Source organism: Rhinolophus hipposideros, assembly GCF_964194185.1.
Source record: "Rhinolophus hipposideros genome assembly, chromosome: 15".
In the NCBI taxonomy this organism is placed as follows: Eukaryota; Metazoa; Chordata; class Mammalia; order Chiroptera; family Rhinolophidae; genus Rhinolophus; species Rhinolophus hipposideros.
The window spans coordinates 39270080-39291121 of NC_138061.1; the positions used below are offsets into that span (position 1 = coordinate 39270080).

A 21042-nucleotide genomic window follows, 5' to 3' on the forward strand; every position below is an offset into this window, starting at 1 on the left:
GAAGGTATGAATTAGGGTGAACAGGGAAAATAGAGTTCCCAGGGTATTCCTAGTGCAAGCCAGTTTTTTTATTTTTTTATTTTTTTTTTTACCCTGGTGCTTCAAATCTGAGTTTGGGAGTGTCAGTGGGTGGGCTGGCTGGGGGCAGGTAGAATCAGAGGTTCATTTGCTAGTTATCTGTGAGACACTGATCTTGAGAACAGAGAAGAGCCTTCAGTCCCTGACAAGACAGCCCCACACAGATGCCAGCTGGATCCAGTTAATCACCCCTACAATCTCAGAGCCTCTTTTCTCCTGCCTTTTTTTTTCTTTTTAAATAAATTAGCTGAATGCATTGCTTGAGAATCATATAGACGATGACTCCCTCCTGAACTCATCAAGAGAAAAAAAAATCCCTTTCCTCGCAATAAAAAGAGTAAGCCTCTCGTCGACCTCCTGGGTAGCCGGGGCCACTTTGCTAGGATGAGCGATAGGAGCGATCTGGGTTGGAACCGTTAGTGGAGGAAGGAACTGTATGCAAGTAATGACCATAGCGCTGTCCGCAAGAGATGGACACTGTTTCTTTTGCAAGCCTTCTCTGTGCTCCCTCCCGTTTCAAACTTGTGGGACTGACTCGGGCTGTGAGGTGTAGGATGTAGGGTTTTGTGTGTAAGTAGAAGAGAGATTGGGTGAGCCTTCGTGTGTGTCCGGGAGGGTGCTGTGCCTGAGTTGAACTTGGCGAATGCTCGTGTTTGAAGAACGATGCACGTATGTGTATGGAACACGAGCTACATGTGCTAAGCGCAGAAGAGGGGTAGTGCGGACGTGGAGCGTGTGCGCGCGCGGTTGTGTGCCAGCGCCAGGGGCCGCCTGCCCGCGCGTCCGCCCGCCTGCCGGGGCTCCCGTGGGCCGGCCGGGCCAATGAGCGCGCGGCTGCCGGGGCTGCGGGCGGGGAGGGGGCGCCGGAGCCCTGCGGATGGAGGCGCGGGCTGCGCGGCGCGCTCATTCCGCGCGGGCGTCGCTGGCTGGGGGCGGCGCAGCCACTGGCCCGGGATCGGGGCCGGGACGCGGGGCGGCGGGCGCTGTGGGCGGCGCCCGGGGCTGGGATGCGCCGGGGGCTCCGTGGCGGTGGCGTTGGCGGCGGCTGCGGGCGGAAGGGCTAGCGCCGCGGCGCGGGGAGCCCGTGGAACCCGGCCGGCGAGCACAGCGGCGGCCGCAGCCGGAGCCCGAGCGCCGCGCGCCGGCCATGGCCGCCCAGGGCGAGCCCGGCTACCTGGCGGCGCACTCGGACCCGGGCTCCAACAGTGAGCGCAGCACCGACTCGCCCGTGCCCGGCTCCGAGGACGACCTGATCGCGGGGGCGCCGCTGCACAGTCCGGAGTGGAGCGAGGAGCGCTTCCGCGTGGACAGGAAGAAACTTGAGGCCATGTTACAAGGTAGGCATCCCCCCGCGCTCTCGGACTCCACGATTGAGCCCCCAACGCCTTCCCGCACATCCCGGACGACGCAGCCCGGCGTCCGCCACTCTGGCCTGCAGCCCACTTAGTCTGCACCTCCCCCGCAGGGCTGGGGAACACCCAGGGAGTGGGGCACTAGCGGGACTCCCCACCCTTCCACGCCTCTCAGGTCCCGAGGCACCGGGAGCCCGGTGCGAACTTCACCGGCTTCAGAGAAGCCGCAGGCCGAGCTTGTCCTGGCGCGCCCGCCCAACGTGCGTTCCGGACTTGGGAGGTGCCAGTGTCCGTCCGAGCACCTGGGAGGTGCCGTCCAGACCCACTCGGACTGCATAGCGTGTGCGTGACTCCATCCCTCCTCCCTGGCAGCCTTGACTGGTAGCTCTCGGTCTGTTTCTGTCTTTCTTGTCAGTATCCACTTCCTCCAGCTGAGGGGCCTTGTCTCGCTATTGAGAAACGCTCTGCAGATGTCAGGGCTTAAGACAGGAGTTCCTGTCCCCCCATCCTCCACCTCGGAGTACGAGGGGCCAGGATGAGGGTGAGCAGCCAAAGCGCGGCGTGGGGATTGTGTCGGGGTAGTGCTGCTGGATCGGAGGACATTGTGTGTTCATCTCCTGACAGGCTTGTAAAACACATCTTGAGTTACACCAAGTTCATAAAAATCTTCCTGTACTGTGGGTGTCTGGGTCTTTCACAATTTGGGAGTTTTTTTTTTTTTTTAAACTCCCTGATTTCTCTGGGACTTTCCCAGGCATACCAGCTTTAACTATATCGGAGTGGAAGGATCGGAGTTCGCAGAGTGAATGCTAAAATGTCCAAGGTCATTTTGACCTTTCTTAAAAATGTGAATGACTAGCCTACCTGTAACCATAGAGGTGGCTTATTTCCCTCATCCAGAGAAAGAAGGTAGTTTGAATGACTGTCATTCTTAAAATACTGTAGAGGACCAGGCATTAGTTTCAGTAAGGCCAAGTAGTGGATTCATTCAGTAGCTAGTGTCCTTATAACAAGGGAGGATTGGACCGTTCCAATTTGTTTTTTATGGCTTTATGCATAACTTACTTTGACTTTATCAGTCAATGCATCGCAATTTGGGAGCTATTTAGCTCTCTGTGGAAATGCAGTGGCTTTTTAGAACATTTAAGCAGGTTATTTTAAGAGAGAACAACATGTTTTCCAAAACAATAAGTTGGTGGAAACAAATAGCAGGAGTGTTTGGCAGGCGTTTTTGGATGCGCTACAAATTCATCTCCCTTGTTGCTTATTTTTATTGATAAACATCCCTAGTGCTTGTCATGTCTCTCTCTCTCTCTGTTCCCCTCCCCCCCTTAAATTATATAACTTTCTAGGAGAGTTACTTCGATGGTAAACTGTTCAAATAAGAGTGTTGAAAAGTGGATTTGGAAATTAAAGCCCCGGTTGCATTTTGGTAACTCATTTTAGATATTTCAATTTTTTATGGTTCTTTTTTTGTCTAGTTTCTGGTTATGAAACAAAAAAATTTATTCAGAAAAAATATTGTTGTGAGATGGTTTGGATTTAACTGACACCACATATCCACATTTTCAACAAGTTTCCAATTTGTTTTTTTTACATGAATTTGGAGTGATGTAAAAGGTGGATCTTCTAATAATACTGGGTCTTCAAATAACGACAGTGCCATTAACTTCCAGGAAGCCTTCATGCATAACCTGAGCTTTAGAAGTGGATTGTTTTTGTTAGTCAATTAATTTTCATTTAGAATAAAATGAAATATGGGTGAGGCACTTTTTCAATTTGAAGGTTATCCACTTTGTAGAAATGGTATTCTGACATGAGATGGTTTAACATTGCTTTGCAGTAATGGGGTTTGATTTACAGAAAGTCTTAATAGAGTTAAGATTTTTCAACAAAGTGTGTAATGAAATATTCAGATTTCAACCCCAAAGAATTCTTGAATGATTGATCATAGTGCTCTAACTTTCCAAAATTGCCAATAGGTGAATTATGCCTTCTAAGAAAGTAAATTTTGGATATGTTTGACAATAGAACCCAGTGTACAGTGTGTCAAGGAAATGTGTGATGCATGCTTCCTAGTGTCAAATTATGTAGAACCACCATGTTTGAAGGAATAAGACTAGTTTTCTGAACCAAACATAATCATGTGCCTCATTGCTTTATACCATGTGGTTATAGCAGGTGTGGGCCTAGGTTCAAATAAGTCTCTGTGGGACATTGGGACAGTTCCTGGGCCACTCTCTCAGTTTGCCCATCTGTAAAATGGGACTGGTACCATGCTTCCCTGAAAATAAGACCTAGTTGGACCATCCGCTCTAATGTGTCTTTTGGAGCAAAAATTAATATAAGACCCGGTCTTATTTTAATATAATATAAAATCCAGTCTTATATAATATAATGTAATATAACATAACATAACATAACATAACATAACATAACATATAACATAACATAACATAACATAACACCGGGTATAATATAATATAATATAATATAAGACCCAGTGTTATACTAATTTTTGCTCCAAAAGATGCATTAGAGCTGATGATCCGGCTAGGTCTTATTTTCGGGGAAACACGGTATTATTACCTTTCTCTTAGGCTCATGTGAGAATCAAAAGAAAAAATGCCCAATAACTAAAACTTGCCACACTGGTAAATAATAAGAACTTAACAAATATCAGTTGCTTTTATTGTTAATAATAAATATTACAGCGTGGATTAAAGAGATTTCTAGTTCCATCACTATTTCTGACATATAGTATATACATAAATAATGGGAACAAAAGAATTTTGCAATTTCGTAACTGCAGAAATAAAATGTAGACCAAGGTAGGAAGTTTGGCAAGTCAACAAATATTCTAATATTATTAGATATTCTTAGGTGGAAAACTTTTCATTTGAAAAGTGTCAAGTAATAAAGCCTATATTTGCCTGGTTAGGTTTCTGATTATTGTGAATTTGAATTTGTCATTTTTCTTTTCACAATTGCCTTAAACTATGTGCAGGCTTCCAATTTAAATCAGGATAAATAAGATTATCTGCCTTTAAGTCTACATAGTACAAATTGGTGATTATAATGCTTGGAATTTGTTTCCAGACAGAAGGTCCTGGGGGCAAGTTAATCTTTAATGGATTGTATTTTTATTAGTAGAGAAATTCTTCTACGCAATGGACCAAAAATTTAGTGAGGTTAAAATATGGGCAGTAGGGTAGTGGTCAAAGAAATGAAATACCATTCTCGGATGATCATTCAATTCCTAAAGAATTGATACACATAAAAATACCAGGCTAAACATGTAGGGAAAAGTCACTAGTTGTTTTTATTTCCTTCCCTCCTTCCATCCCTTCTTTTCTGTCTTCCTTCTGTCCACTTTGGAATAGCTATGCAGAATATTGACATCTTTGTTCAAATCTAAATGAAGATTATCAATTTGATTAATCAATAGTTTTGTACATGGGAATTTATTTTCAAGTTTAGTTTAGGGTTTTGCTTGGTATGGCCAACCTTGGAGTGGATACCATGGACAGCATTGTTTAATGACAAAGAAAACTTGTTTTAAATTTATGTGATGGTGATCTTTAAGATTTAGATTTTTATGCTTCATGTGAGATAATGGTGTGGATTCATTTAAGTCAGTTAAGTGTGAGTTATGGTGTATAAAAAGGAGAGTGGTATAGAGGGAAGTCTGGGAGAAGGTAGCAGATAAATGGGTCAAAAGAGTCAGAAATGCAGTCTTGCTGTTTGCCAGAGTCCTGAGAGGCAAACATGGGATTTGTATGCTTTTACTTTTCTTTTTTGGGTTGGTTTACATCTTACTGTTATTCTTTTCTTTTTGCATTGGAAAACATATGTGTGCAATATAATTAAAAATTCTTATATATAATTTAGAAGCACAGGCATTTTCAAAGTTATGAATGCCTTGGGTTTCATCACAGAAGGACGCGTTAAAAGTGGGGAAATGGCCTATTTTCATGAATTGAGGTTGACATCTGGTGGGCTTTTAGGATATTGCTGTTGAAGATTTTAAAAATCATGTTGCATATTTACAATGATAGGCACGGGGGCCGGGGGAGGGGGGATATCCTTTACTGCTGCTTGCTTGAGCTGCAGAACTAGCCACTAAAACAGGTATCACACTTCATTGGTTAAAAGTAAGAGCAGCAATTATGTTATCTCTTTAATTTCACAAACTTTAGTGAAGATTGTCTTAGGATTTGGTGAATAGATAATTTTTCAGTTGTTTTGTGGGAGTAGGGAGAAATATGAAGCAAAAATAAATGAAAATGAGGGAGTACTGGCTGTGAAGATAAGTAAGAGCTAAGCTTAATATACTTTTCCAGCTAATACGTGATTAAGGCTAATGAATAAGAACAAATCAAATAACTAGGAAGCCCAGTGTTTAAAAGGACAGGGCTGTGGGAGAGATTTGGATTTGAATCCAAGTGTTACCTTTCAATAGGGAGCTTGGGAAAATTCATCCTCTGCAGACTCATTTCTAAAAGGGGGTGTTGATAATAGTGCCTCTATCCTTAGGTGGTTGTGATGATGAAGGAAAAAAAGGTGTATATGTAATATCACAGTGCTGGCCACAAAGGAAGTGCTGAATATATTAATAATAATCATATTCATTATAAACCATAGTTCATAAAATGCACATTATGAAAATGAAAATCAAGTATATTGGAAAATGAATTAAATGTTCTTAATGATAAATGAGCGCTCTCTAAATATTATTGGCCTTCCTGGTAGCATACAGTGTGCCAAGTATGTTAATCCCTTGTAAAGGTAGACGAGGTCATACTGAGTAACTGTATATTAAACACGAGTGTAGAATTCTAGATGTTGCTCAGGATGGGAGGGGCTTTACTTGTAATTGTTCTTGCCTTGCGTGTTTTTCATTCTGTGAATGGTCCCCAGCCAATCACTTCTGATATTTTTACTAAAGCCTAGCACCAAAATCAATATCCCTTCTAATTTTGTTATGTTGCTCTGAACTTGTCATTGGTGTCTGGAAGGAGACTTTTTCAAAGAAAATGCTGTGCCTGGGCTGATGTGTTCTGTTTGCTCTCTTGCAAGATGGGGACACTCACAGTATCTTTTCCCGGGGATGTAGTGAGCCCTGAGTGAGACGATGCATGTGAAACGTTTAGCCCAGTACCGGGCACCTGGTCCTCAGTAAACATTAGTGCAGCAGGAGCCCCAGCTCTGTGCCACGTGATGGGGAAAGATTTCAGAATACTAGAAAGCAAATGTCCGTAAAAAAAATTGTATATGAATCCTTTTTCCTTAGGAGAAGGAGTGATTTATTTTTTAGTGAAAGTCTTCCAATCTGAAAGTTTGTTAGGACAATTGTAGTTGAGTCAGAAAGTTTAAGGTTACTTATGACTACATGAAAAATCTGTCAGAGGTTGGCTAGCTTGGCGGTGAGGAGTTCAGGGACTGTTGTCAGAGTGGCCTGGCTTGGGGTCCTAACTGCCTCTAGAGTCCTGTGAGAAAGAAATGAGATGGGCTTTATAGCCCTGCACGCATAGGAATGGGTTAAACATTCTCAGTAAATATCCACATTCAGTAAATCTTATCTCTGTGAGGACTTGGGTGGTTTTGGTTAAGTTGATCATTGATAAGTTAAAACAGAAAGGTTTTTCATATTAATGATTTTAACAGGCAGGAATGTATTTGGCTGCGACTAACAGAAAATCCAACACAGAGTGGCTTAAACAAGGTAGGGGATTATTTTCCTCACCTAACAAAAATCTGGGCTAAGAGCTCCAGGTCCCATAGCTCCTCAGGGGCGTCAAGGAACCCAGCGACACCCCTCCTAACCTCTGCTGTCCCCAGCCTGTGGCTTTTGGCTTTATTATAGTCTGGCTATGCTATGCCTTGAGACGCATCTGTGGTCTGTGCAGGGAAAGGGAGGAGAACAAAAGTTGTTTTCTATTCAAGATTTTGCCTGTTCATGTGATAAAGGATTCTCTGTCCTGAAACTTCCACCTGTATTTCTTTGACCACTGTTTGCTACAAGAGATTTTGTGAATGCAACTTCTTTTCCAGCTTCTCTAGTAGGAGAAGGCAAGGAGGACGGGTGTCCGAATGGATGCTGAGTGATCCAACCCATAGTTTCCCTACAGGGCAAAGCAGAGGGCACTGTGACAAAAATTCCAAGTTGCAACGTTGCGACTGAAGCAAAAGCTTATCTGTATCGGAGACTTTGGCCTGTATTTAGAACCCCTAGAACTTTAGATTATTTGCTAATGCTATATATGTAGGTGGAATTTCTTCCTTGGCATAAGACGGGAATAAACCCAATTCCCGAAGAAGAAACACCTTTGAACACGTAAAGCTGCTCTCATGTTGTTACTTCTTTTACTGCCAGTACCTACCACTAATTACTGTAACTGTCTTTTTTGCACCTCCAGTGTTTTCTCCATGTCAAATATATCCTTTTTTATAAATTGAAAATTACACAATACAAATGCCCGTTTTACCTTTTATTAGTCTAAGAGAACCTTGCTCCCCTCCCTCTTTTCTTCCCAACCCACTATCCATCTCAAATTGCTTTACGAATTGACAGGTTCAATGTAGTTCAGACTTCTGCCCTATGGCTTTTTTGTAGATTGGTCACTGAAGTATAATCTGGCCAACAAAAAGTCAGAATTTGTTCAGCAGATGAAGTCATTTTGAAGGCAGTTTGATAGTAGAATGATCAGATTTGTGCCATGTTTTCATATTTGAAAACAGAATGATGGACACAGAATGATGAGCTAATTAACTGGACCAGTTGGCTCCTCCTTGGTTTATTCTAAAGTATAGTTCTTAAAAAACGCATGGGATAATAGTGGCCACATATATTCCTTTATGTAAAATGCTTCTTAATTAACTACCAAGGATGAGACACAATTTTAATGCTAATTTACAATGGCTTTTGCAGTGGGTGGGGATGATCTTGGCAAGAACCCTTCTAATTATGTTGTGAAAGCCACCACATTTGGTTTTCAATCCTCGTACTAACATTTAGGGCAGTATCCAAAATGCACAAACCATTGACAGAAACATTTTGTGGATGCTATACATTTACAAATCCATTTCCTACCTACCAAGAGACTAATAACTATAGGTGATGAAAGCATTTATGTTTATAACAAGTTTAAATCCCACTCCCATTTATGATACTGGCATGTAAAAAGATAATGTTCACTTTGTAGCTATAAAGCAATTTCTTTGTTACAATGAATAAGATAAGCCACATACTTAGTCTGCAGATTGAGTTGATCTAGAGTTTAACTACATCTCATGTATAGGAAGACGCTTAAATGTAGGATTTGAATATTAGCCATTGTTTTTATTTCTGATTATAAAAGTAATACAAACTTATTGTGGAATACTTGAAAGTACAAACAGATGTAGTAAAGACAGAACCAAAAGTCATCCCTAAGTCCAGAATCCAGCAATAGCCACTGATAACATTTTGGGAATTTTTTCCTGGTCTTTAAAATATATGCCCCACATAAGTAATTTTTGCAGTAGCTTTTGAGTTCCTACCTTATGTCTGGTGCAGTGTTAGGCTTTGGGGATTCACACAAAACCAAGATAGATACAGTCCCTAACTTTGTGTGAGTTGTGTCCCTTAAATGCCAAACCCGGATCACACTCCTTTCTTTTTTGTTTCATATTGTATCATGGGTATTTTCTATGTAAGATTCATTAAGATTCTTGAAGAATATGGTTTTAAGTGACTGTATAATATTACCTTGACATATCATACTTTGCTTAAATATTATGATGTTTTATAACATTTATAAGTGTCCAGGCAGTGGGGAAAAGCCTAATGTTTCTACTTCAGCTGCCTGACAGATTCTGGCTCTGATCATTTATTGGTTGTATGGCCTGGGTTCAACTTCTCTGAGCCTCAGTCTTCTCATCTCTAAAATGGGGGGGAGTAAAAGTATCTTCTGGGTTGTGAGGGTGAGAAATACTGTATGCAAAGTACCCACCAGTGCCAGATGCAGTGCACATGCTCCAGAAATGGCAGATAATGAATATTAATACTGTTGCCCCAAACACTTTTGCCCAATAATCTTTTCTGCATCCTTGATTATTCTCATAGGAAAAACTCTTACCAGTGAAATTTTCAGGGCAAAGGTCATGGACATTTTAAGGCTATTGATAAAGTCTGCTAAATTATTTTCTGGAAAGATTCACAGGTTAGACAACAAATCTGCAGGATATCTGTTCCTTATACCTGTGATCCCACAACCTGGTTTATTTGAGCTGGTGGTTGTGAGAAATTAGGAAGTAATGTAATGACCAATCTAGTAGGTTTCTTTCGTTGAAAACTTGGAGTGATGTTTATCTTACCTGATTAGTGTGTCTGTGGATCAATAATTCTTAATATTTGTGTGCATAAATGTCACCTGAGGATATTGTGCAAAAGGGCAAACTTTGGGCCTCTCTGAGATTCCACTTCTATAGGATTGAGGGTTGTAGTGGTGGTAGGAATCTGAATTTTGAAAAGAATCTTGCGTGAGTCCCAGGACCACACTTTGAGAAACATTGCTCGATAGTTAGGTGATGATTAAAATTAAGAAGATTCAGATTCTTTTCTTGATTCCCTTAACTCTTGAAGCTAGTGCTTTCTCCATGTTATTAAGCCATCTTAAAGAATTTTAGTCTCAGAGCATAATTTATACCTGGCATGACGTTATAGAGAACATATAGAGGCTTGTAGTAAGGGACTTGGGGTAAGAGCACAGACTTATATATTCCCATGGAGGGGATATATTGTCTTTATTATTGCACAGCGGCTCAAAATGCATTTAATTTTCCTACAGACTCCCATTAAAGTAGGTGTAATGGACACCTATTAAGTATATTATGAAATAACTTAAAAGCACACTTTTTTATTGTAGAAATTTAAAAAGTAATACGAAGGGAACTTTTACAAATAAAAACAATCTTCAGTAAATTACTATCTTAAGAGCTATTTTTATTTTTCTGCCTTGAAATGCAGTACTTGACTATTTGCAGAGTTGACGTAGCTGCTGTTGTAGCAATAACTGCTGCTTTGTATTATTCAGCATTGTTTTTTTCACACAGTATTAACTTTATTCACATTTTATCGGAATTTGTATTCAGCATTTTAATTTGCTATGTTAAATGTTTTAGTATTTCTAAGTAGTTTTCAGAATTAAAATTTTATGGTTGAGTAGTAGTGCATTTGGTTAAAAAACGCTTTTACAGTTGTAGACCACCTTATAGTGAAAATGAATTGAGTAGCTTTTCTCTCCTTTGGAACTGTATTCTGAGGAAAAAAATTTAGAGGACTGTGGTTCCTGAAGCATGGTGGTGATTTTGAAAGCAGCCGCTGACTTTAATTGAGCGCTCACTATGTGTAAGAGAGGCACTGTTCGGGTGCTTTATGCCTCTTCCATCATCTCAGCCTCTCATGCAGCAACTCATGAGATATAGCCACTGTTGGCATTCATGTTTCACAGATGAAAAAGTAGTAAACCCTTTAAATTGTGGGCCTGGATGTCGTTTTAGGATTCTGAGTGGATCTAGACACTAGTTTTCCTCTTACGGTTGTTATGAAGTCGATCCTTTTATGTGGTATGAAGACTCATCAAATCTGAGTCTACAATGCTAAACTGGACTCCAGAACACAGTACTATGCTCTCCCAGTTAGAGATGGGTGGTGGGCACTGAGGTGGGTTAGAATTCTCGCGGAGAATGCAGACATTGTAAAGCTCTGTCTTCTACTGGCTTTGGTTACATTTTCTTCGTTTCCTCCATTGTGAAATGATAATAATACCTTTCTTCTAGGGCTATCATGAAGATTATATGATAATGTGTATAAAGTTGACTCATAATTGGTGCCCTGTACATGGTCTATGTTTCAAATTCGTCTCCTATTTCTTTCCAGCATCTAGCCCAGTGCAGTGAAAATAGCTGCCCTGTTTACACAATAAATGTGATCCAGATGGATCTGGATTAAAAACTGTCCCATGGTGAGCTGGTGGACCTGTCACTGACCTCATGGAATGGAACTTTAAAGTTAGGGCATGTGCTTGGCTTTAAGAAACACCAAACAGTTCAGCCTTACATAAGTAAGGAAGAGTAATTCTCCACGTGCTAGGTAGTCTTTCTTTACCCAAGGCTAGTGACAGTACATTAATGTGGAGTTCTGAATGAAGATATGCGAAACTTAATTCAAGGGAGGTTAATGTTCAATGATTTATATCTGTCTGATCTGGATTAGTTTTATAAATTGAAACTTGTTAAGATGTATATAAATTTTAAATTTATTTGCTGACAGACACTGGATGACCATATTCTTACAATAATTCATCCCCAGGTACGTGTTTAAATATGACTTGAAACCATTCAGACAAGAGATAATCCACTCTTAAAATAAGTGGTCTTTTATGCTATTTTGCTTATTCTACCAGATGCTCATTGAGGTATTTTGAATCAGAGGGAAATAAACTACTCCTCTTACTGGAGTGTGTAACCAGGAAGTCAGGTGACTTGAATTCATGACCATCTTGCCACTGCCACTGTCACTTTGGAAAAGTTATTTAACTCTCAGGATTTTGGATTAGTTGCCCTTAAAAATCCCTTCCAGCTTCGGTATTCGGAGACTTTTGCACAGTATATGATATAAACCCAATAGTCCTTGGCATGTGCTGCTGGAGGCTAACTCAGCCCGATGTACATGTGTAGTTTTGTTAGCAATTTGTCTTATTTTGTATCATACATGAACATTAATAGCAAATGGGGAATGAGGATAGTGGAAGTATCTTGGCTTTGGAGGAGCAAGGACTCACAAGAAAGCTAATCACAAGCTCTGCTTTCTGACATCTTGGCAGTCAGGTTTGCAGTGCACTGGATTCTGTAGATGTTAGCTTATTTAACGTTTTCTACAGTAACTGAGCAGGGATGACAGTGCAAATCACAGTTGAGACCTGTTGGTGTTGACATACTGTGTTAGATGAACAAAGGAGATTGTATGCTTCCCCAAGTAGCATCTTTTGTCACATTTTCCTTCTCGTCTGCCAATGTGTCTGGTTATCCAGCTTCATGTGCCAGGATTTATATCTGTCATCTAAACCACGAGAGAAACATAGCAGGGAAATGTAGTAACATTCATTAGATTAAAATCTCAATTAAAAAGACATGTCTATGTCCAAATTTTAATTATTTTCAGAATTATTTTAATTACTTGTTGATTGTAGAGAACTAACACAATATTTCTCTTGTACAGAAGACCATTAAAGCTTGTATTATCTATGTTTTAAGTTGGTCCCTTTATCATATTCTGAGCTTCTGAAGTGCCATTCAAAGCAAAGTCAATGTTTGGGCAAAATTTTATTATCTTAAATTGCTTCATTATAATGATTTAATTTAAAAAGCTAGAAAAATATATATTTAGTTTAAGTGTTGCAGGAAGAATCGTATAACGAAATGGTTATTTTAATCCGGGGGAGTTTTTTCTTTAAAATATTTTTTATATGGGAAAAGGAAACCTAAGATTAGCATAGATCCATAGAGTTTTAATTTTTTTACAGGGACTTATAATTTAGTAAAATATCATTGGCAGTCATATTTTCACCAAAACAGAAATACTGCATATATGTACTATATATAAATATATATTTATATATGTTTACTATGATTGAATGGACATCTGGGATGCATTGTCTATAAAAAGTATATTGCTCAAATCAAACCAACTAGGCTTGAGCAACAAAATATTACAAAAATGGATTTGAATTTGATGGAAGTTCTACATAAGTGATTAGCTTTCAAACTTACGAAACTTGACTCATAAATCATTTGGGAATAGTGAGGCCATCTGAAAAACCCAATGGGAAATTGTTGTATGTGTTTGAAAAAATCATGAGGAAGTGAAATAAGTCAGACACAGAAAGACAAATACCATATGATCTCACTTATATGTGGAATCTAAAGAAAAGAATAAATGAATGAACTAATCAGAAACAGTCTCAGAGACACAGAGGAAAAACTGAGGGTTGCTAGATGGGGGGGTGGGGATAAGGGGAAGGTGAGGGGATTAGAAAGCACAATCGGTAACCACAAGATTACCACGGGGATACGAAAGTCAACTTGGGGAATTTAATCAATAATGTTGCAAAGATTTTGTAGGCTATCTGATGGATACTTGCCTCGTTAGAGAGACCACCTCAGGGATGATGTAGATGCCTGATCACTGCACTTTATACCTGAAACTGAAGCTGAACAGTAATGAACGTCAACTGCAATTTTATATATATATATATATATAGATATAGTTACAAGAAGCGGAGTACAGCATTAGGAATAGAGACAGTGGAAATGTAATGGCTGTATGTGATGTCAGAGGGATAGAAGATAGGGGGAGGGGAGTTATCACTGTGTGAGGGATATAAATGATAAATATCTATTATATTGTTTTGTACACCTGAAACTAATAATTATAAAAAAAAAACTAAAAAAATAATCATGAGGTCATATTATGGGACTGTACAAGTGAATGAAGCTTTTTCCTTTTAAAAGGAATACACTCTAGTGAAAGAGAGAAAACCTACCTGTAGTTACCAACAGAAGAGGAAAGGAGATCCCATAGAGTAAGGCTCTACTTACTTAATATGTGCCTTAGCCTGGAGTCACCTTCCTCTAGCCCACAAGACAAGGGCTTGTGACAGCTCATTTATTTGGAATGTGCTCTCAAGAAGAGGAAGTGAGGGAGTGAGGAGAGTCATATAGGGAAGTAGGTAAAGCCGATACAATGACACATTATGGAGTTGGTTATTTATGAGTGTGACTGCTGTTTATGGTGAGTCCCAGAGACTACATACTTAAATCATCCATCCCAGGGACTAAAAAGAGAAGTGTTTATCAACTTCTGTTCCTCTTTGAAGAGGATCGAGGGTTGCCACATGGGGATTGCCTTCCCTGCACTTCTAGTTGACACATATGAGACACCTACCAGCCCCTGCAGGCATCTAGTGAGCTCCCAGGGCAGGAAATGATAGTGTGTCTGGTGTAAGCTTGAGATGAGGCACTGTCAGCACAAAGTGGTTTGATGCCTGCATTTATGGTAGCCTGGCTGGAATCAGAGATGAAGTGTAGTAGAGATGAGATGGTGTATAAGTACTGTACTGTATCCTTATACATTTTAAATGCAAACAAAAATCAAAAAGGGAGATAGAGATGTTTAAAATATTTCATATGCTTTGTTCTAAATCAAAATCTTTACTATGAAATCTTGATGACTGCTATTGTGTATGTTTCTGTTGTTATAATAGGAGATTACAGAAATAAACCTATCTGTGGTCAGGAATATGATGGAATAGGGAGGCCTTGCTCTCCCACGGAAGCACCTACTTAATAAATAGTGCACAGTCCAAAAAGCTGTTATGAGAATGCCCAGGAAACTCAAAGCCAAGAACAGCTGCATTGAAATGGGTAAGAAAAGTGGTTTCATTTAATCTACATCAGTTCCTACCACAAGCCAGCAAAGCCAGCAATTGGGAGGAAAAGCCTAAAGTACTGCTTCCCCCTTGAAAGGGAAAGAGAACAGTGGAATGTACGTCCAACGCGTTCCCAGTGTGTGTGTGTGTGTGTGTGTGTGTGTGTCTGTGTGTGTGGCTACCCTAGGGATTGACTTCTGTTTCATCTGACTTGGAGCACTGATGGGGAACTGGCATACTTTGGATGCCTGGGGGCCACCGAGAACAAAAAGAGTTTAATAACTCATGGTTGTGCCAGAGAACCTGCAGTACTGAAGACAGACACGAGAGGTACCAAAACAAAACAAAACAAAACACTAAAAGCCTCATGAAAAATAAACTAGCAATCTTTTCTAATTGGAAAACTACATGCAAAAGCTCGGAAAAGATGCATCTTTGTTAAAGGTTTAAGACACCACCAGAATCTCTAGGTAGGTTTATTTGTGAAAGTCTTCCTGTGTACGAAGCCAGTTCGTAAAGACTGGGAGAGGTGGCTATTTATTTAAATGCAAAAGTCACAACAAAAAAGTAACAACACAAATAACAAGGCACATGAAAAAGCAGGGAAACATTGCCTAATCAAAGGAGCAAAATAAATTCTTAGAAACTGACCCTAAAGAAATGGAGTACTATGAATTACCCAACAGAGAATTCAAAATAATCATCTTAAAGAAGCTCAGTGTGCTTCCAGAGAACACAGATAAATAAGTAAATGAAATAAGGAAAGTGAAGCATAAACAAAAAAACAAAATGAGAATATCAACAAAGAGATAGAAACTACAAAAGAACCAAACAGAAATTGTGGAGCAGAAGAATACAATAACTGAATTGAAATGTTCACTAGAAGAATGAGTAAACTTGAAAAGAGTTAATTTGAAATTATTAAATCAGAAGAATGAAAGAAAAAAATCTAGGAAAGTGAAAAACGCCCAAAGGACTTATGGAATACTATCAGTGGACCAATATAGCCAATGTGGGAGTCCCAGAAAAAAGAGAGATAAGCAGGGGGCTTATTTGAAGCGGAGCTTTAAATTAAACTTCTCAAATTTAAAGGAGAAAATGGACATCCAAATTCAAGAAGGCTTAGAAACTCCAACTAGGATGAACCCAAAGAAGTCCACACTGAGACGTGTTATAATCAAACTGTTGAAAGTCAAAGAAAAAGAATTTTGAAAACAGTAAGAGAAAAATGACGTGTTATGTACAAGGAATTGCCCATAAGAATTTCAGCAGATTTCTTGGAAACGTTACAGGCCAGAAGTTGAGTGGAATGATATATTTAAAATGATAAAAGAAAAAACTGTAACGAAGAATACTGTATCTGGCAAAACTGTCCTTCAGAAATGAAGGAGAAATAAAGACCTTCCTGGGTAAATAAAAGCTGCGGGAGCCACTAGATGTGCCTTACAAGAATTGTTAAAGGGGTCCTTCACGTTGAAACAAAAGAACACTATACAGCAACAGAGAAGAATATGAAAAATAAAGCTCTCTAGTAAAGACAATACATATAGAAGATGGACAAAAGAAAATGGAAAAGGAGTCAAAACATGTCAGTATAAAAAAAAAATCAATGAAACATAAAGGAAGGCAGCAAGAGAGGAAAAGATGGTCATAATACCTGCAAGATGTCCAAAAAACTGTTCATAAAATGACAATAGAAACTCCTTTCCTGTCAGTAACTACTTTAAATGTAAATAGAATGAAAATTCCCCAATCAAGAGATACACAGTGGCTGAATGGATTAAAAAGACCAAGATCTGAATATATGTTGTTTACAAGAGACTCACTTTAGATATAAGGACATATACAGACTGAACATGAGAAGATGGAAAAAGATATTCAATGCAAATGAGAGTAGAGGTGGCCATACTTATCTCAGATAAATAAACCTTAAATCAAAAACTATCGCAAGAGACAAAGAAGGTCATTATATAATGATAAAAGTCTCAATTCACCAGGAAGATAAAACAATTATAATATATGCACCTAACAGCGGAACACACAATTATATAAAGCAAACACTGACAGAATTGAAAGTAGAAATAGTAATACGATAATAGTAGGAGATTTCAACATCCCGTTGTAAATAAGGGATTGATCAACCAGACAGAAGTTTAACAAGGAAGGGCTTGACTATATATTAATTGGACCTAACAGACATATACAGATCATACTACCCAACAACAGAATACACATTCTTCTCAAGTGCACATGGAACATTCTCCAGGATAGAGCACATGTTAGGTCACAAAACTAGTCTTAACAAATTTAAGAAGATTGAAGTCGTATTAAGTATCTTTTCTGACCACAGTAGAATGAAACTAGAAATCAACAGCAAAATGAAAATTGGAAAATTCACAAATATGTGGAAATTAAACACACTGATGAACAATTAATGGATCAAAGAAGAAAACACAGGGGAAATTAGAAAATATTGTGAGACACGGAACACAAAAACACAACCCATCAAAACTATGGGATGCAGGAAAAGCCACAGAAAGAGGGAAGTTTACAGTGGTCAATGCCTATGTTAAAAAAAAAATAAATTTTAATCAGTCTAACTTTACAATTCAGGGAAGCAGAAAAAGAAGAACAAACTAAACCCAGAGTTAGCAGAAGGAAGGAAATAAAAACGATTAGGGCAGAAATCAATGAAATAGAGAATAGAAAAACAATGGAAAAATCAATGAAATAAGAGTTGGTTCTTTGAAAAGATTAATAAAATTGACAAATTCTTAGCTGCGCTAAGAAAAAAGAACACTCAATAAAAATCAGAAACGAATGAAGAGACATTATAAGTGATGTCACAGAAATAAAGTGGATTGTAAAGTCTACTGTAAACAATCTTATGCCAATAAATTGGTTAACCTAGAAGAAATGGATAAATTTATAGAAACATCTATCAAGATTGAATCATGAAGAAATAAAAAAATTCTGAACAAAGCTATAACTAGTGAGGAGATCGAATCATTACCCAAAAAAACTCCCACCAAAGAAAAGCCCAGAACTAGATGGCTTCACTGGAGAATGCTACTAAACATTTAAAGAATAATTGACACCAATTCTTCTCAAACTCTTACAAAAAATTGAGGAAGCAACACTTCCAAAACTCATTCTAGAAGGACCCCATTATTCTGATGCCAAAATCAAAGATACTACGAAAAAACTATAGATCAGAATCCCTAATGAATATTGATATAGAAATCCTCCGCAAATTATTAGGAAGCCAAAGTCAGCAATAAGAGGATTATACATTATGTCTAAGTGGGATTTATTCTTGAAATTCAAGAATGGTTCAACATTAGAAAAATTAATAAATGTAATACAACAAATTAACAGAATGAAGGACAAAATCCACATGATCATCTCAATTGATGCAGAAAATGCATTTGGCAATATTCAACATTCTTTCATAATAAAAACATTCAAGAAACTGGGAAGAGAAGGAAATTATCTCAGTGTAATAAAGGCTACCCATGAAAAGCCCACAGCCAACATTAATCAGTGGTGAAAAACTGAAAAACTTTTCCTCCAGGGTCAGAAATTAGGCAAGGATGCTTGTTCTTACCACTTCTATTTAACTTTGTTCTGGAAGTCCTAGCCAGGACAATCAGGCTAAAAACAAAAACCAAACAAATGAAAATCATCAAAATAAGAAAGGATGAATTATTTCTGTTTGCAGATGTCATGATCTTGCATATAGAAAGATTCCACAAAAAATTTTAAAACTAATAAATGAATTTAGCAAAGCTGCAGGATACAAAATCAACATGCAAAAATCAGTTGTGTTTCTATGTATTAACAATGACCAATTTGAAAAGGAAATTAAGAAAATTCCGTTTATAGTAGCATCAAAAATAATAAAGTACTCAGGAATAAACTTAACTAAGGTGAAAGGCTTGCACATTGAGAATTATAAAATGTTGCTGAAAGAAATTAAAGAAGACACAAATACATGAAAAGACATCATGTTTTCATGGATTGGAAGACTTAATATTGTTAAAATGTCCATACTACCCGAAGTGATCTATAGATTCAATACAAACTTTATCAAAATCTCAATATAAATTTTTTACAAAAATGGAAAAAAAACTATTCTAAAATTCATATGGAATATCAGAGGACCCCAAACAGTGAAAAAATGTTGAGAAAGAAGAAGAAAGCTTGAGGCTTCAAACTTCCTAACTTCAAAAGCTGCAGTAATTACAAATCTGCAGTAATCAAAACAGTATGGTACTGGCATAAAGACAGTCATGTAGACCAATGGAATACAATAGGGAACCGAGAAATAAACTTATCCATATATGGTCAAATGATCTCTGACAAAAGTGTTAGGACTACACAATGGGGAAAAATTATCGCTTCAAGAAATGGTGTTAGGAAGACTGGATATCCACATGCTAAAGAATTCACTTGAACCCTTGCCTTGCACCATATACAAAAATTAACTCAAAATAGATTAAGGACCTCAATGTAAGATCTGAAACTATAAAACTTCTATAAGAAAATGTAGGAGAAAAACTTCATGACATTGGATTTGGCCATTCTTTCTTGTATATAAGACCAAAAGCACAAGCACCCAAAACAAAAGTAGACAAATGGAATGACATTTAAACTGAAAAACTGCTGTACAGCAAAACAAACAACAGAGTGAAAAGACAATCTACAAAATGGGAGAAAATGTTTTCAAACAATATATCTGATAAGCAATCAATATCTATAATATACAAAAGAACTACAACTCACTAAAAAACAAATAATAAAAAATAGGCAAAAGACTTAAATAGACATATCTCCAAAAAAGACATACAGATGGCCAACAAATACGTGGATAAATGCTCAGCGTCAAATAATCATTAGAGAAATCCAATTCAAAACCTCAGTAAGATAACAATTCTCATTTGTTAGGATGGTCATTACCAAAAACCAGAAATTAAGTGTTGGCGAGGATGTGGAGAAATTGGAACCCTTGTGTACTTTTAGTGAGAATGTGAAATGGTGCAGCTGCTATGCAAGACTATGAAAGTTCCTTGAAAAATTAAAAATAGAATTATCATATATCCAGAATCCTACTTTTGGCTATATATCCAAAATAATTGAAAACAGCGTCTCAAAGAGCTCTCTGCACACCCATGTTCACTGCAGCATAATTCACAATAGGTGGAAGCAACCTAAATGTCCATGAGTAGATAAGTGGACAAAGAAAATGTGGTATATACTATATATACAATGGAGTGTTATTTAGCCTTAAATAGAAGGAAATCTTGTCATATGCTACAACATGGATGAACCTTGAGGACATTATGCTAAGTGAAAAGTTAAATAAGCCATCACAAAAAGATACTGCATGATTCCACTTATATGAGGTATCTAAAATAGTCAATCTCTTAGAAACAGAAAGTAGAATGGTGGTTGCGGGGGGCTGGGAGTTGGGGGAAGAGGGAAGTTGTTCAGTGAATATAGAGTTTCAGTTTTACAAGATGAAAAACTTAGATCTGTTGCACAACGTGTGTAGAGTTGACAGTACTGTACTGCACACTTAAAATGGGCGAGATGGCAAACTTTACGTTCTGTGTTTTTGAATACAATAAAATTATAAAAAAGAAAACGCCCTGTGTGCTGTTATCTGACTTTTTTTTACTTGGTAAGACAGACTTGCCTGTTTGAATTGGCATGATCTTTTTAAAAACGAGTTAGAAGTTTTAAAAATGAAAGAGCAAAGGCACTTGAAGAGTCAAACTGGTTCTTTATCTTTTGTTAATAGCTTAAAAGGCGAGCAGTAGGCTATATTTCATAAAGGTGAAAGTATTCATCCATTGAAACCTAAACCATGAGTATTTTCTTCTGAGAGATGCATAAAAATAAGTCTGCGTGAAGGCAGAATCCTGCGGTAACTGGAACCTCGTAAGAGCATTTACATTTGGTATTAGCATGCACATAACAGGAAAAAGGATTCAGTTATTTTCAAGCTCTCAAATCCCAAATGTGCTGAATAGACGTTTCTTTTAAAAAATAAATATACAAAATGGATTTGTGTGAGTCGAAGTTTAAAAGAAATGGTCTTGCATTCCATTTTAACAATTGTAACAGTATCACTTTCT

At 38.3% G+C, this 21042-nt stretch overlaps 1 protein-coding gene across 4 annotated transcripts in view; it reads left to right on the forward strand.

The window, feature by feature from the left end:
- Nucleotides 1-1030: 1030 nt before the first annotated feature.
- The window catches only part of BICC1 (BicC family RNA binding protein 1), a 247473-nt gene continuing 227461 nt past the window's right edge, over nt 1031-21042 (forward strand). For 3 of the 4 annotated variants that reach the window (XM_081073592.1, XM_081073593.1, XM_081073591.1), the window contains exon 1: nt 1099-1415. In XM_081073592.1, the coding sequence (XP_080929718.1) occupies nt 1226-1415 (190 nt within the window). In that variant the 5' untranslated portion in view covers nt 1099-1225. Of the gene's footprint in view, nt 1416-21042 lie in introns of all 4 variants that reach the window. The other variant, XM_081073590.1, reaches the window with a different exon arrangement.